The sequence below is a fragment of the Xenopus laevis genome, chromosome 3L (assembly GCF_017654675.1).
Source record: "Xenopus laevis strain J_2021 chromosome 3L, Xenopus_laevis_v10.1, whole genome shotgun sequence".
Taxonomy (NCBI): domain Eukaryota; kingdom Metazoa; phylum Chordata; class Amphibia; order Anura; family Pipidae; genus Xenopus; species Xenopus laevis.
Window position 1 is genome coordinate 54,793,500 of NC_054375.1, and position 15,536 is coordinate 54,809,035.

At 37.8% G+C, this 15,536-nt stretch overlaps 2 protein-coding genes across 5 annotated transcripts in view; one reads left to right on the forward strand and one right to left on the reverse strand.

Moving 5' to 3' along the window:
* cdhr2.L (cadherin related family member 2 L homeolog) overlaps nucleotides 1–3,911 on the reverse strand; it is a 65,946-nt gene extending 62,035 nt beyond the window's left edge. Inside the window, exon 1 of the mRNA XM_041586233.1 lies at nucleotides 3,840–3,911. The gene's annotated coding sequence lies outside the window, so the exon portion shown is untranslated. The remainder of the gene's footprint in view (nucleotides 1–3,839) is intronic.
* Nucleotides 3,912–14,629: 10,718 nt separating this feature from the next.
* The window catches only part of rnf44.L (ring finger protein 44 L homeolog), a 39,792-nt gene continuing 38,885 nt past the window's right edge, over nucleotides 14,630–15,536 (forward strand). The window contains exon 1 of one of the 4 annotated variants that reach the window (XM_018252256.2): nucleotides 14,630–14,770. In XM_018252256.2, coding sequence (XP_018107745.1) covers nucleotides 14,697–14,770 — 74 coding nt within the window. In that variant the 5' untranslated portion in view covers nucleotides 14,630–14,696. The remainder of the gene's footprint in view (nucleotides 14,771–15,536) is intronic. The other 3 variants (XM_018252253.2, XM_018252251.2, XM_018252255.2) reach the window with 3 other exon arrangements.

Here is a 15,536-nt window from a genome sequence, read left to right on the forward strand (position 1 = left end):
TTTGAATCCCAGTTCAGTCCTGGTCTAACATAATAGCCAGAACACTACTGCTATAGGACCACTAGCTAGATAATCTTCCAGGGAGAAGCCTCCATGCTCTGTTTACACTTGGTTTTTATAAATACTTAAAACTGCATAGCTATCAACAGTAAGATGACTGACATATTGCTTGAAGCATAATTCACAATAGAGAATTCTCCCACATCTGTAATTAAAGGGGTCTTAAACCTTCCATAAAACTGTCTCATTTGCATTCTTTAAATTAGTGACCAAAGCGTACTGATTTCACTGTATATTCCCCAATAAGTGTAATGTCTACCGTAATTATATCAGTCACTTTACTAATTATTAACAATATGCTGGGAGCCTTTACTTTATCACAATAAACAGTTACAGTATTATGTATAGAAAATCCGCATTTGCTCACTACAGTATTAAGAAAATTTAATTCGTTAGTTAAAGGAAAACTATACCCCCAAAATGAACACAGATAGTATGATATGAACAGATAGCTCATATCATATTAAGTGGCATATTAAAGAATCTTACCAAACTGGAATATATATTTAAGTAAATATTGCCCTTTTACATCTCTTGCCTTGAACCACCATTTCGTGATGGTCTGTGTGCTGTCTCAGAGATCACCTGACCAGAAATACTACAACTCTAACTGTAACAGGAAGAAGTGTGGAAGCAAAAGACACAACTCTGTCTGTTAATTGGCTTATGTGATCTAACATGTATGGTTTGTTGGTTTGTTTGTGAGTACAGTGAATCCTACGATCCCAGGGTGCGGCCTTATTTTTTAAAATGGCAATTTTCTATTTATGATTACCCAATGGCACATACTACTAGAAAAGTATATCATTATGAAAATGGTTTATTTACATGAAGCAGGATTTTACATGAGCTGTTTTATGCAATATCTTTTTATAGAGACCTACATTGTTTGGGGGGTATCGTTTTCCTTTAACTAAACATAATGTTTAATATATGTAAAAAAAACATACAAAAGACAAAGAGATAAACCACCATTACAATTATACATGCTTTGTGAGATGTGTGCTGGGATACTGAAAAGATGTGCCACACATTTCAGCAAGAAGTTATCTCTAGGGATTTTTCACCAGAAACAGCATTTTTTCCCTTTGTAGTATATTTCTATAAGCCAAGTCATATATAATTTACATTTCATTCTCTGTAATAATCTCAATTCCAGTGTCTAGAAGCATAAACAGCTCTCTTGGGATAACCAGTCCCCAGTCAAAATGTAGCTGCAAGTTCTGTATATAATGAATACCATTGTTAATATCTGACAAAGCATTTGTACAACTGAAGGTCAGTTTAAAGCTAGTCTTTTAACATAATTTTTTTAATTATTATCATTAATTTTTATAACAGACATATTGTACAGAATATTACAGGGGTTATACATCCTGCACATCAGTTCATCATTAGTTACAGCAGCTATCGGGGGGAAAGGCTGGAGTCCTGTGACAGGGCTGGTATCCAGTGGGGATGCCATTGGTGCAGGTCAGGGGTATGGCTACATCATGGGCAGATGGGCATCAGGCCCAGACTGGCAATCTGTGGATTCTGGCAAATGCTAGAGGGGCTGTTGTAAGATGCCACATTTACAGGACCAGTGGGGGCTCTTTGGGCCTCTTTGTACTTGAAAAGCAAGGGCCAATTCTGAGTACCAGTTCGGGCCTGATGGGCATATGGCAGCCCTATCTATTAAAACATATAAGATATGCCTAATTGTTAGGGCTAGCGAGCTTAGGAAACTGCATTCCTGACTAGTGATCTCTAGATGGAAAAGTCAAACAAATAAATAAAACAAAAAGCAAGTACAAATTGCCTTATAACATCACTCTAAATTACACTTAAGATTAGTTTTAAGGGTATTACTAACATCCCTCTGTGTTACCGTATGAATATCCAGAAAAAAATGTAATTGTCACTATCCTACGCAAGTAGCATCATAGGGCTACAAAGTAGGTATGCATTTTTTTTATTTTTAAGCTTTAAAAAAACAATGCATTGCAGGTTCCCACCATTTTAAATCCCAAGGGCAGATAATTCTTTTAATAAAGGTTATTGGCAGTGAATATGAAACAAAAGAAACCCTAAAAAAAATGCCTACAGTTCCTTATTGAATAATTTTCCAAAGTTCAAATTACCGTTTTAATTATGGAGATACAAAATCTTAGTAAAATCAGTCAAAAAATAAAGTCATTGATTGGCCAAAGCTGTTTTTTACTGATCTGAGGGGCCAGATCCCTATGCCGCTTTTGGTATAACTCATTATTTATGTCACAGAGGCAAATCTTGCCTAGAATAACTGAACTTATTGTGATCAGTGGAAGCTGGGATGTTTTCGCGCTAAAATATAATTCGAGCTAAAATATTATTAATCCTTACTTGCACCTCAGCAATGCTATTGTGTTTAATTAATGTTTAGATTATTTCTTAGTAGACTTAAGGTACGGAGATCGAAATTATGGAAAGATCCCTTATCCGGAAAAGTCTGGGTCCAGAACATTCCGGAAAACAGATCCCAAATCTGTACTAGTTTGGGGCAGGTTTCTATGAGTGGGTTGTAGTGACAATGTAAGAAGTGGGTCACATCCTTTTCTCTGGCGATAGGCCTATTTCTTGTTCTAATTTTTTACTTAATTTCTTGTATATTGTTTATGCACTTGGTCACCTTCAGATGCAATTCTACAGTATATGCACGTAAGCAGGAATGTAATTTTAAGTAAAATGCATTTATTGCAGTAGCAATAAATCAGTATAATTGTAAAACATTAGCTTACGTCTTTACTGTGATAAGCATGCAATCTGATTGCTTTTGATGTTGCATGAGTTTTCTTTTCCTATTCAGTAGTATGTCTAGAAGCAACTGTGCTCCCCCCAAACTTTGGGAATGAGACATTTTTCATAAACTTTTTTTAAATTGTTTACCTTTCATTTACCCCCCCCCCCCACCCCGCCAAAAGCCTCTGAAAATGAAATAGGTAAATAGATGCTTCCCTATCATTTACATTATGTGTGCATTGTGCCATCTATATTATTTGTATTAAATACAAGGAATGTCGAACAGTGGTTTAAGATAAAATAAAGAACATTAAGTCACTGTCAGAACATCCATCTCTGTCAGCTGCCTCTTCCTTTCACTTTTCAGACACTAATGCTGTCAGACACATATTGCACATCGGCCTTTCAAACCAATACATGCCTGACAGCTCTAGCTAATTTACTTTTGCTTAATATTGTCACTATGATGGGCAGTGGCAGCATATCTATGCTCCTTTCATGTAATGTTCTTAATCCCAAATCTGTTATCATACAGTCCCTGGAATATATGTGTTCTCAATAAATGGGGCTACATTACCTCCGTGCAAATTTGTCACATAATACAACTGCTTCATTGAAGGCAAAAAATACAACATTGTACAAATAATATAACCTACTCATTGTTTCAACACTAAAAAAGACTGTCCAACTGAAACATTGTTTTACTATAAGTAGCCCTTGAACAGGATGTATAAACTTTACATTATACAATTTTTGTAAAAGGTTGAACAGTGCTGCTTCCTGAATCTCAATCAGGAACTAAGCGCCTATGCTGGAAGGATAGGACATTTTGGACGTGAAAACACTTCTTCTTTGCTAAGAGCTCCAGTAATAGGAATAGATGTATTAAAAAGTTAAAAAAAAAAGAAAGGGAAATTAAAATATAAGAACCAAAAGAGAGAGGATTTGGGGACTCACAGTAAATGTAAAATTTCCTGGAAAATATTAAATTTTATAAAGAAATATGAAAATGTTGTTACCTGGATCTAGAAGATTCCTGCTTTGTTTTCCTAGGCAGTAAAATGATAATGACTTTCGTGGACCTTTGTATCCAACTTACTTCCAACCCATCCTGTATATATAAATCATTAACTGAAGATAACCTGGTATAATTAGCCCTCTCTTTCTCAGGTTTCTAGATGTTGCTTATAAATCCGGACAGAACAAGGAAATTAAAAAAAAACATATATTCTAATACCAATGAAGTCAAACTGTTGGCCCTCCAGCTGCTGTGAAATTAAGATCTTAAGTACTCTTTGTCATTTGTTACCTCGCTGGGGATGATGGAACCTGCAGTTTACAGCTTGGGGCTAATTTCTCAGTAAAAACATAGGAAATCCATTGACCCATCCACCATATCATGGGAAATGGAAGTACAGAAATGTGAAATGATATGAAAAACCTATATCCTACCCTTAGTAACAGTGTATTTAAAGATATTTTTGGCTCTTGGCTTGTGTCTGCATTTGTGTGAATTTGTAAAAGGTAAAGACATAGCAGAACTTCAAATTTCCCAGTGAGAAATGAATATACAGTAGTTGCTGCATTTTTAAATTATGAAGTAAGCATGTATAAAAATGAAAATAATCCCAAAATAACAAGCTTTATTAATGAATATTCTTCAGTAAGCTATTTAGTGAACCTGGGACCATTTGTGCTTCCTGTGCCTGCATTAAAATGTTGTTTTAATGTAAATAAGAAAATAGTTTGCAACAAGTAATACTCATCTTTACTTTTCCCCTAAAAAACAGCAAAAATGCACGTTATTCTTACATTCTTAGCTACTGTAAATTGTTTAGAAATGTTGTTTGAATAAATATAGCATTAGTGTGTTACAAACAATGTAATCCACCATCATTCATCATCACTATTTCTCTAAAACTCTATAAATTTCAGATTTATGAACTGTAAAAACCATGCAATACAAAACTTTGGCAAGTAAAAGCAGTCGAGATCCTAGAGAAGTCAATGGGAGCTGCCCTGATCCTGATGGATTCTTCTTTTTTTTTTTGCCATTCGGACTTTTAGAGTTTTTTCCGTAGTTTTTCGTTCGTGCTTTTTATGTAATAAATGACATGGCATTCATGGTTTTAGAGAAAATGAGTTTATTCATGTTTTCAAAACCTCTAGAACCACTAAAATGAGAATGTTGATAAACGGGCCTCCAAAAGTCCTGCTTTAAAGGAGAATTCAACCCTAAATGTAAAAAAAAACCTTACCCCCATACCCTACATAGACCCCCTTCCTCCTCCCCCCAGCCTAAGTGTTACCCCAAGCAAATGCCCCTAACCCTCGGTGCGACATCTTCAGCCGATTTGGTAGTCTTCGTAATGAGACCGGAGCTTCAGCAATTTTCAGCGCATGCGCAGTTGTCGTGAGACAGACAATTGTTCCAACTGTGCATGCACCAACATGTCGGTCTCATTCCGAAGATTTCTGAAGTGAAGAAGATGGCGCCTGTGAACTCCGATGCCTGCATCTGCACTGAGGGGGTAAGTAAAATGTTAGGGGCATTTGACTGGGGTAACACTTAGGCTGGGGGGACGAGGGAGGGGGGTCTATGTAGGGTAGGGGTAGAGGTTTTTTAAGTTTAGGCTTGAATTCTCCATTAAAGTATGAAAGCCAAATTCAGTATATCTAGGCCATATTATGGGTGTACAAAAAAAATGACACTTTCACTGATGTCACCGGTGCATGTAAAGACTAAAGTCCAGATGATCTATACGCTGTAAGGGTTTTATAATGTGTAATAATATTAACTGCATGACAAAAACCCATTAGTGTGAAAGTCTAATTAGGAACCTCAATACATCTAACCTGTACAGGAATGAACTGACTGAACATTTTACTGACAGTCAGGAAACTTTTAATAAATTGGTACATTCATCAAACATGATACTTCTGTCAGTTCATTAGGTTAGGTTCTTGGAGCACCATCGTGAAATCTGGGGTGGTAGTAATAGCCCAGATCAAAACAATATCACCTGTTAGAGGTTCAGAAAAGATTCAGACAAATCATTTCAGTAGCAGATAAAAATGTTTAAAACTGAAACCTAATGTTTTGCTGAACAGTAAATTTAATTGGCACTTGGTATAGATTTGTGTGATAAATCAGCCCAAAGCTAATATAAATGATAGTAAAATGTATGGAGATCATATGAAAGGAATATTCACATCAAAATAGTGTTGTGTTTGAAAATAGTTCAGCTCAAAAATATTATTTTCTATATGTTTAGCATGAGTTAATGTGTGAATTGTTGGCCTTCTCTAATATGTTCAATGTGAAGGTATGGACGTTATGATATGAAAATGTAAAATCAAACTTAATAAAGAGTTTAAAAAATATATATATATTATTTTCTGGAAATACACTCACATTTAACCTTTTCATTGCCAGTCAAGTTTCACATTTTATTTGCTTTAAATTCCAGCTGATTTTGAACGTTTTGTGATCTTTCACTTAAGGGCATTTCCCTAAAATATTTTACCTGGGTAAACAATATATACAGTATATAGATTTTTTTTTCTTCAAGACAGCTTAACTTTTTCTAAATCTGACAGAATTTTTGTTCAATTCGCCTTCCTTTAAATTCAGATGAGGTTTTATTAATATATCACAGTGCATGAATCATACAGCGACAAAGTCCAGTTTTGTTATTACAAGATGCAAAAAGGGAAGAGACGTAAATACAATACAACAGTGGTGGTTAAATGATTACATCAGTATAGTTTACACAATTGTGCTTTAGATAGCATTTTTATCCTTCAGGGTCTAGCTAACAATGCCAAATTGAGTTGTATTTCCCCATGAGGCCTGTTGTGTATATAGGCATTTCTGTAGTTCGAGATGGAGGCTCCAGCAACAGTGGCAAGTTTCGTTATTATCGTTTCCCAGTAACAGGCTAGTTCAAGACAAACCCAGAGTGTATGCACTACTGTATGCATTAGGGTAGGACTACACAGACGTTTTCGGCACGATCCAACACGCTGCAAAAAACCGTCTGCGACAAGTCGAATGCGACAGAGTTGATCCGGCGCAACACGACTGTCGGATGCAGATGCAGCATGCAGCGTCTGCATCCGACAGTCGTGTCGCGTCGGATCAACGCTGCGACTTTATCCGTCATTTCTATCTCTTACCTTATTTCTGTCGCAGCCCTGGATGCGTCCACTGATATTGGTTGCTAGCCACATTCCCCTCATTCAGTTCTACTTCTGAAATAAGGTATATGATTTGAATTCCTTAAAACTGGAAAAAAAATATTTTTAATAATAAAAAGATATAAAAGAAACATATTTTATTACATGTGCAAAATTACAAATATAAAACAATGTATAGCTTTATGGAGATCTGACTAGTTTATAAAGGCACTGCAGCACAATACCAATTTACATGCCCTGAAGAATATGCTAACCCAAGGAAACCATGGTGTCATGACATTTTTCATATTCTCCTCCTAACTGCTGATTTTCTTTAGGTACAATGATGATAAATCATCAATATGAATGCCAACTATATTCTAAATATGCCCAATATGCATGTAATAACAATGTAAAGGACATGTAGAGACCCCAAAATTAATTTTGTTGCATGACTTTGCCTAGTCCAAAAACATAAGAGATCCTAAAAGTAATCTGACTCCAGAAAACCAATTATCCTTGAAAAGTACAGAGAAAAAAACCTAACTTCAGAGTTTTCACCAATATTCTTATTGAGCCCATTTGTTTCTGAAATACTTGGGGGCACATTTACAAAGCTCGAGTGAAGGATTCGAATTAAAAAAACTTCGAATTTCGAAGTGTTTTTTTGGCTACTTCGACCATCGAATGGGCTACTTCGACCTTCGACTACAACTTCGACTACGAATCGAACGGTTCGACTATTCGACCATTCGATAATCGAAGTACTGTCTCTTTAAGAAAAACTTCGACCCCCTAGTTCGGCAGCTAAAAGCTACCGAACTCAATGTTAGCCTATGGGGAAGGTCCCCATAGGCTTGCCTGCGTTTTTTTGAACAGGCAGAAAAAGAAACAATGTTTCTAACTTAATTGGCTTTTGGCAGAGAGCCCAGAACAGCCACAGCTCCAAATAAGATACTTTTATAACAATTTTGAGATAAGCAAATAAGTAATTGTAACAATATAAGATAACAGGTCTCTTGGGAGCCGTTACACGGCTTAAAGGGCAATTCACCTTCATTAGCTAAACTGTAATAAATGAAAAAAAACACAGAAATATGTTCAAACTTTCATAACCTGCCAAATTTTGTAAAATGAACATGATAATTAGGGGGTGTGGCCACAAAATGGGCGTGGTCAAAATTGCTGAACTGCGTGTGGCAACTTTTTTGTCCCTCTTTTTATTTCCAAAATGTTGGGAGGTATGCACCTCTGTCCCCTCCAATCCAAGATAGTGCCGACTGCTGTTCACAGCATGCGTTCCACTGTGGAATGCAAAGCTCTGGACTATGAAGGATTTAAAGTTATTTATGAGGTTAAGCTGGTTGCCACAATATAGAGAATTTTCAAGTGACAAACCACATATATACTGTGGAGTGTTTCGTCCCTCCAGGGCTTTCTCAAGCAGTTTAGAAACAGGAAATCATCATCTTATATATACCCTTATTCTTAAAGGGGCCATACACATAAATACAGTTCATGATGACTATACAGCAATGTGGGTTAATCCCTATTACATAAACAAAACAGAGCAATTAAAAATAACTTTAAATCCAGAAAATGGAATTCCTGATTAAGAACTTTGGGGGTTTTATGAATGTATGATTAGCTATTGATTGCCTTGATTTGCAGCAAGTGATTACTATACTAATTTTATCTACTTTTTATGAATTTGTATGGAGTAATTTGGAGTCCTGGTTGGCCATTTTTAAGTGATTACTTTATTAATAAAATTACTATGTACATATATATCAATTCAGTTTTTTAATTACACCTTTTAATTATTTATGCTATAGCTATTTTTTTACAAAAAAACTATTATTTTAAAGAACCAATGACAGATTCCCTTTAATTAACTAATAAGTAAACACCACTAAGTAATTACTTAAAAACTAATTACAAAAAAGTAATTTGTGTGTGTTTATTAATCCCTAAACCCTGGATTTTAAGTGAGTCTTTCATTTTAAAAGCCTTCAACTATGCTAAGAGATGTTCTACTGAGCTGCACTTGACCAAATTCACCATGAGATGGCAGCAGATGCACTACACATTGATTTTTTAATTCAATATTGCAGGATTAATGTTACAACTAGACTAGAAAGGAAAGTTTGAGAACAAACTTCATGTTGGTTTGAAAAAACATGTGAATTCACTTAATAAATCTGATTTGCTCTTATTGTCTCCACCTACTTTATGTGACTTTTAACCTTAGTCCCCCATTGACCAACTGTGAAAGGTTTGGGGGACACTGGCATCAAACATGTGAGAATGGCAGCAGTTTAATTTTCCCCATTCGAAGTTAATGTTGTTGGCTCCTCCCACTTTTGAGCATCCACCTAACATCACTTTTTCATTCAGGTTGACCCCATGACTATGTGATTCAAGTTTGGTGAATGTGGTCTCAAAGCTGTAAAAGTGACAGCAATTGAAATTTTTCCTTTCACAGTGAATGCTGTTGTTGGCTCCTCCCACTTTTGGGCATCCAACCAATATCACCATTTCATTCAGGTTGACCCCATAATTGTGTGATTCAAGTTTGGTGAGTGTGGCCTCAAAGCTGTAACAGTGGCAGCAATTTAAATTTCTTGTTTCAAAGTTAATGCTGTTGTTGGCTCCTCCCACTTTTGGGTGTCCAACCAATATCACCTTTTCATTCAGGTTGACCCCATGACTATGTGATTCAAGTTTGGTGAGTGTGGCCTCAAAGATGTAACAGTGGCAGCAATTTAAATTTCTTGTTTCATAGTAAATGCTGTTGGCTCCTCCCACTTTTTGGCATCCAACCAATATCACATTTTCACTAAAGCTCACCCCATAATTACGTGATTCAAGTTTGGTGAATGTGGCTTTAAAGCTGTAAAAGTGTCAGCAATTTCAATTTCCCAATTCAGAGCCAATGCTGTTGTTGGCTCCTCCCACTTTTGGGCATTCAACTAATATCACCTTTTCCTTTGGGTTAACCCCATAACTACGAAATTCAAGTTTGGTGAGTGTGGCTTCAAAGCTGTAAAAGTATCAACAATTTAAATTTTCCCATTCAGAGCCAATGTTGTTGTTGGATCCTCCCACTTTTGGACAACCAAACAATAATCACCTTTTAATTTGGGTTCACCCCATAACTATGTGATTCAAATTTGGTGAGTGTGGCCTCAATGCTCTAACATTGACTGCAGTTTAAATTTCTCCATTGATACAAGGTTCTCACTGGCATTAAGACAAACTTGTTTATGGCAGAAGATAATTAACCAACAAATTCACAATTATCTGAACACTGATTCTTTCTATATCACCCTAGTTTAAAAAGTTTTTTTAATTTCATGCAGCAGTAGCCCCTGAAACACTGCTGAATTTCAGCATCAAAAGTGGGAGAAAAGCAATTTGATGTTATTACTGTCATTAATAACGCCTAACAACATAGCCTATCTTCAAACTAAGTGGTGTCTGGACCATTATATATGGCAATTTATACAATACTGCCATATTGACAAAACGGAGTAAGGCTTTTGCAAATCTTACATTGTTTTAATGACAGTTTAACAACACCAATACTATTTCTTTCATTTTACTAAACATTTATTCCCTGCCTTGGTTTATCAATCTATTTAGAGTGGAATTGGAGAATCATGTCTCATTTATTTTAAGAAATACATTGTGCAAAGGACAAAAATAGGACATAATTAAAGAGTTGTGATGTTGCAGTACTACTACTACTACTACTCTTGATAATATGTAAACTCTGGTAAAATACTGGTAACTCAGGCTTGAGCAACATTATTTACATGCCTAGAACTATTTCCTTGCTATCCCTCTTCAAAACAAAGAAAGGAAGTGTTTTTTCACTTCAGGACTATTCCATCCAGTTTGTAGAGGGGGAGATGGTTGAGGATGATGCAATGAGTCTTATCCAAATATATTCAGTTTTTGATATCATTACAGCTTCCTCCCCTGTCAAAGGTAACCTTGTCAAGCTCTCAGCCCACTTTGCAGCAGCTGCTGTTGCTGAGAACTGGGAACATGATGTTATACTAAAGAACGTGATACGAATTTCTGAGCTCAATACAGGCTGCTGTGGGTTGTATAAGGACAGGATATCCAAGTAGGAACAAACCACCTACCTGTACTTTATAATGCAGCAGATTTTCAATAAAGATCATTTAGAAAAGCATTAGGAAACAATTTTAAAGGCTGTTATGTTACAGACATTTGAGTCCATATGCCAATCAGCCATTGCAACTCTTTTTTTCAACCAAACAACAAAATCTGAAATAAGCACATGAAAAAAATTAGAAAGTTAGTAAAAATTAGGAAGTTCTATTTTTAACCTGTACTTGTATGGGGTTCCTATGGTTTCCTACCACACTCCAAAAACATAAGGAAGGTTTATTGATCATAGTGCGTGCATAAGTATGGGACCTTATATTAAAAGCAATAAATAAGGTACAATCTATGTGATGCACTGATGCTATAAAAAAAAACCCATAAATAATAGGGCACTAATGCGTCTATGTTATAACAAGTGCAAACAGAAGCAATCCTAGAGGGGGCGGGCCCTGGTGCGTGATGCGCAGCCGGGCCCCGCCCCCTCCGTACGGCCGCATTTGGCTGCATTTGTTGTGGCGCAAGGACTGCCGGGGGGGCCCTGATGGGGTGCGGGCCCTGGTCCGCTCGCACCCCCTGCTCCCCCGGTAGTTCCGCCACTGAGTGCAAAGTTGCCCCAGGTCTAATAACCCACAACAAGCAATCATATGTCCACTATTCATTAACTTTTGAAGAATTAATAAATGACAAAATGTGGGCAAACTTTGGTCTTGTGTGGCTTTATTACTATTATTATCATTATTAACATAAGTGGCATGGACTGAGCCTGTTCTTCTATAATGCCAGATGCAAGTATATCATTAAGTAAAAGATTATTTTTGCTCACTAATCAATTCTGCATTTGTAACTAAACTGAAAGGTTACAATAACAAAAGGCTGTCAAAGTGCTGTGTGTGCCATTAACCTTTAGTAAGTGCATCGTTCACTTCATTAAAAAAAAAAAGTGTACATAACGCAGTACAGGCATTGCGTATTCCCCACTAACTTGTTGATATTTCTACCGTCTCAGCAGCTAAGGATTATTTCCCAACCCAACAGAATCCCAGCAAAGAATTTTGCATTCTGTTGTATTTTTATGGTTGTGTGGTTATCCTGGAAAAAGCAGGCCTCTTGGGAAGTATGTCATATGGGCTGTACACTGGTGAAAGTGAGCTGCTCCTGGCATGCCATGAAGGTAAAAACCATTGAGGGGGAAAAAACAAACAAATAATATAGTATAGTACTTATGAGTAAAATGTCCACATATACTCTAAAAGTTGTTTGAAGTGCTTAATTCACACCCAAAGTTTTTTGTGTTGCATGCCACCTTAATACATATGCATTCTGTGGAATACAATCCCCTATAAACAAAGGGTATTGAAAAGTAGAAATTGCACCCGTGGTGTCTAGTTGTAGTACCACAAGAGCCCACAATCCAATTTCCTAGTGAGTTTAGCAAGTGATCATACTTACAAGAAGTAAGTTAAAGAAGGGCTTCAAGATTGGTAGGTGTCCTGGTTCGCTTATAAGAACTACAACTAGACACCACAAGTGCAATTTCTACTTTTCAATACCCTTTGTTTATAGGGGAATGTATTCCACAGAATGCATATGTATTAAGGTGGCATGCAGCACAAAAAATTTGGGTGTAAACTTAGCACATTTTACTCATAAGTACTACACTATATTATTTGTCTGTTTTCACCCTCAATGGTTTTTACCTTTGAGGTATACAGCAATCCTATCTTGAAAAGTGTCTTTTAAGGGTGGAGGAGAGCCCTCTTTGACTTCTGGACTAGGGAAACACCTTTTGTTTTAGAGGATTAATTATCTGTATTTAAGTATGCCATGGAGGTGCAGGTGTTTATTGGTTCATCATGAATCCAGACCCACACATACAGTAGATCTGGATTTAGTCCTTGGGGGCTCAAGGAAGGTAGGGTGTAGGAAAGATGGAGCTGTAGGGGGTGAGGGAGAGGAGACAGAGGAGAACGACTGGAAGAAAAAGGAAGGAGACCTGACAGCTGGGGTGACATGCAGCAGAGGGTGCTGGGGAGAAGAGGAGGCAGCAGCACTCCCAGGCAGCATTCTGCTGCTCAGCCCAGCTCCTCTGCTCTCAGCCACTTCTTCAGCCTGACTTGGATTGAGGCAAACCAGGAAAGGAAAGAGCCCACCTCCCCCACTCTCACCGCCTCCAATCGGCTACTGCTGCTTAGAATTCTGTAGCCTGTCTGCTTGAACTGAGAGAAGCCGAGTAAAGAGGCTGGAGTCCGGAGGAGAGGGCTGCACAGAACTGCATACGATTGAACCCCACTCCAAGTGAAGAGCAGGCAGACTCTAGCAGAATGAATGCCTGTTTCTACAGCGAATCTGCCAGGATCGGATGGGACAGAGGAGCTTTTTCATTTACAATAACAGGCATAGATAATAAGGAAATAGGGCGGGTTTTGAAAGTCCAAACCCGCGGCAATATCCAAAACTAGCCAAATTCTATATATTGGCTGGTTTGGACTTTTAAAACCAGCCATTAAGTTTTAACAGTAGCCCAATGTGGCTATAAACCCACCAACCCTGTTGAGGGATGTGGGGGTCTATAAATGTGTTGCTTTAAGGCCTTTGGCTAACAACTTTGCTAAACTTTTTTTTTCCAGAAATCTTGATGCCAATTATTAATGCACAGCTACTGGCAGCGAAACCCAGCGCCAACTCTCCATATCCATATCAGATTGGTAGAAGAGGCTCTGATAGTGGTGGCTACTGTTGGCAAACAGACAACAAGTCTGGGAGCCCCAGACACAACTTTAAAAAAAAGCCTTAAGATTTCTGTTGGTACCCATTCGATTCTCCAAAATTAGTCAATATATTGTCCCTAAATTGTGAATATTGTCCTTGTCTTCACACCGTGACTGGAACTAAAAATAAGGTGAAAGTCTGTTTATGGGTAACTGTCGGTGACAACCAGTGTGGTCTAACTCCTCTGTGAAACAGGAGAAACCACTGCCAGCACCAGTCTTTACCGATGCTCTTTTGGGACCCTGGAACTTACTGCTGTGGAACTGAAAAGAGAAACTGTACTCATCGGAGCAGAGCAAACAAAGCGTATTAGGTTATTTTGCTTAATTTCACCCATTGACTTCTTCTAAATTAACCCTTGTTCTTCTCTTTGCACTAAAATACAAATATAACTAAGAAAGTGAGTAATTTTAGCCAGCCTGTTTGCACAAAATCAATCTCTTTCAGAAATTAGAAGAAGCAGCTCCTATGGCTGCAGTTATTGTTGACAATTAAGAAAAAACTAAAAGTACAACTAAAAATCATTGAGAGGACATATTAGGAGATGGGGTGCCTGATATAGGGCATGGCAGACAACCAACACGAAATAAAAGCCTGTGTCCCTTTGTTTATACTACCAAAAGGAGTATTTGGGAGCAGAGTAAAAAATGAGCTGACCAACAACCACTTATTAGAGGCTTTCAAGTGCGTAATGCTAAATTACGCCGTCTCTGTTCGCCACGCCCACAAGGCGGCTACGTGACGCATCATTGCGCTTACGTGTAGTCGTGACGTCACAGTCTCGCGGGATGAGACTGGTGGCGTCGGGATTCTCTGCAAGACAGCAGGCGAGAAGCTTGCAGCTAACAGCTTTGCCAGAGGTGTAAGTAGCAATTCGGGGCTGCGGGTTGCTTTGGAAAAAGCTGAGTTGTTGGGTAGTATGCAATAGCCGGACCCTGCTGTCTGTGAGCTGCAGACTTGGGAGGGAGGGCGGCTGCCGTGGTGCCTGCATGTTTATTCCCATACACATCTTTCTGTGCTGTTTGTTTTGTCACATAAGTTTTAGTCCCGTTAGAGCTGCACAAGGATTGGATAAACTAGAGGCTGAAGACTCCCCAGCCTATCCGATCCCCACGCGGCTTTACCAGGACTAATATTCCAAAAGCAAAATAAACTTGAGAGGGAATGCCGGGACTTGTAGTTAAAGGGCATGTAACGGCAAAAAAATAAAATCCCATGTTTACTTTCTTTAATGAAAAAGAAACCTATCTCCAATATACATTAATTAAAAAATGTGTACTGTTTTTATAAGAAACCTGACTGTATGCAGTGAAATTCTCCCTTCATTTACTGCTGTGGATAGGAATTGTCAGACAGTCCCTAACTGCTGAGCAGGGAAACAATCATACTTATGAACAGCAGGGGGAGCCCCCGCCTTACTTACCAGCCATGCAGAACTCCAACAGCTTTGTTTATGATGATCCCTAAGCAGCCCAGACCACACTGAGCATGTGCACAGTCTTAGTCTTGCAAAGATGTTTAACAAAGTTACAAGATGGTGACCCCCTGTGGCCAACTTTGAAAGCATAAATTATTTGTTTGATTAGGCTTGTGGTGCAGTAAGTTCATGTTTATATTTAGTATACAAA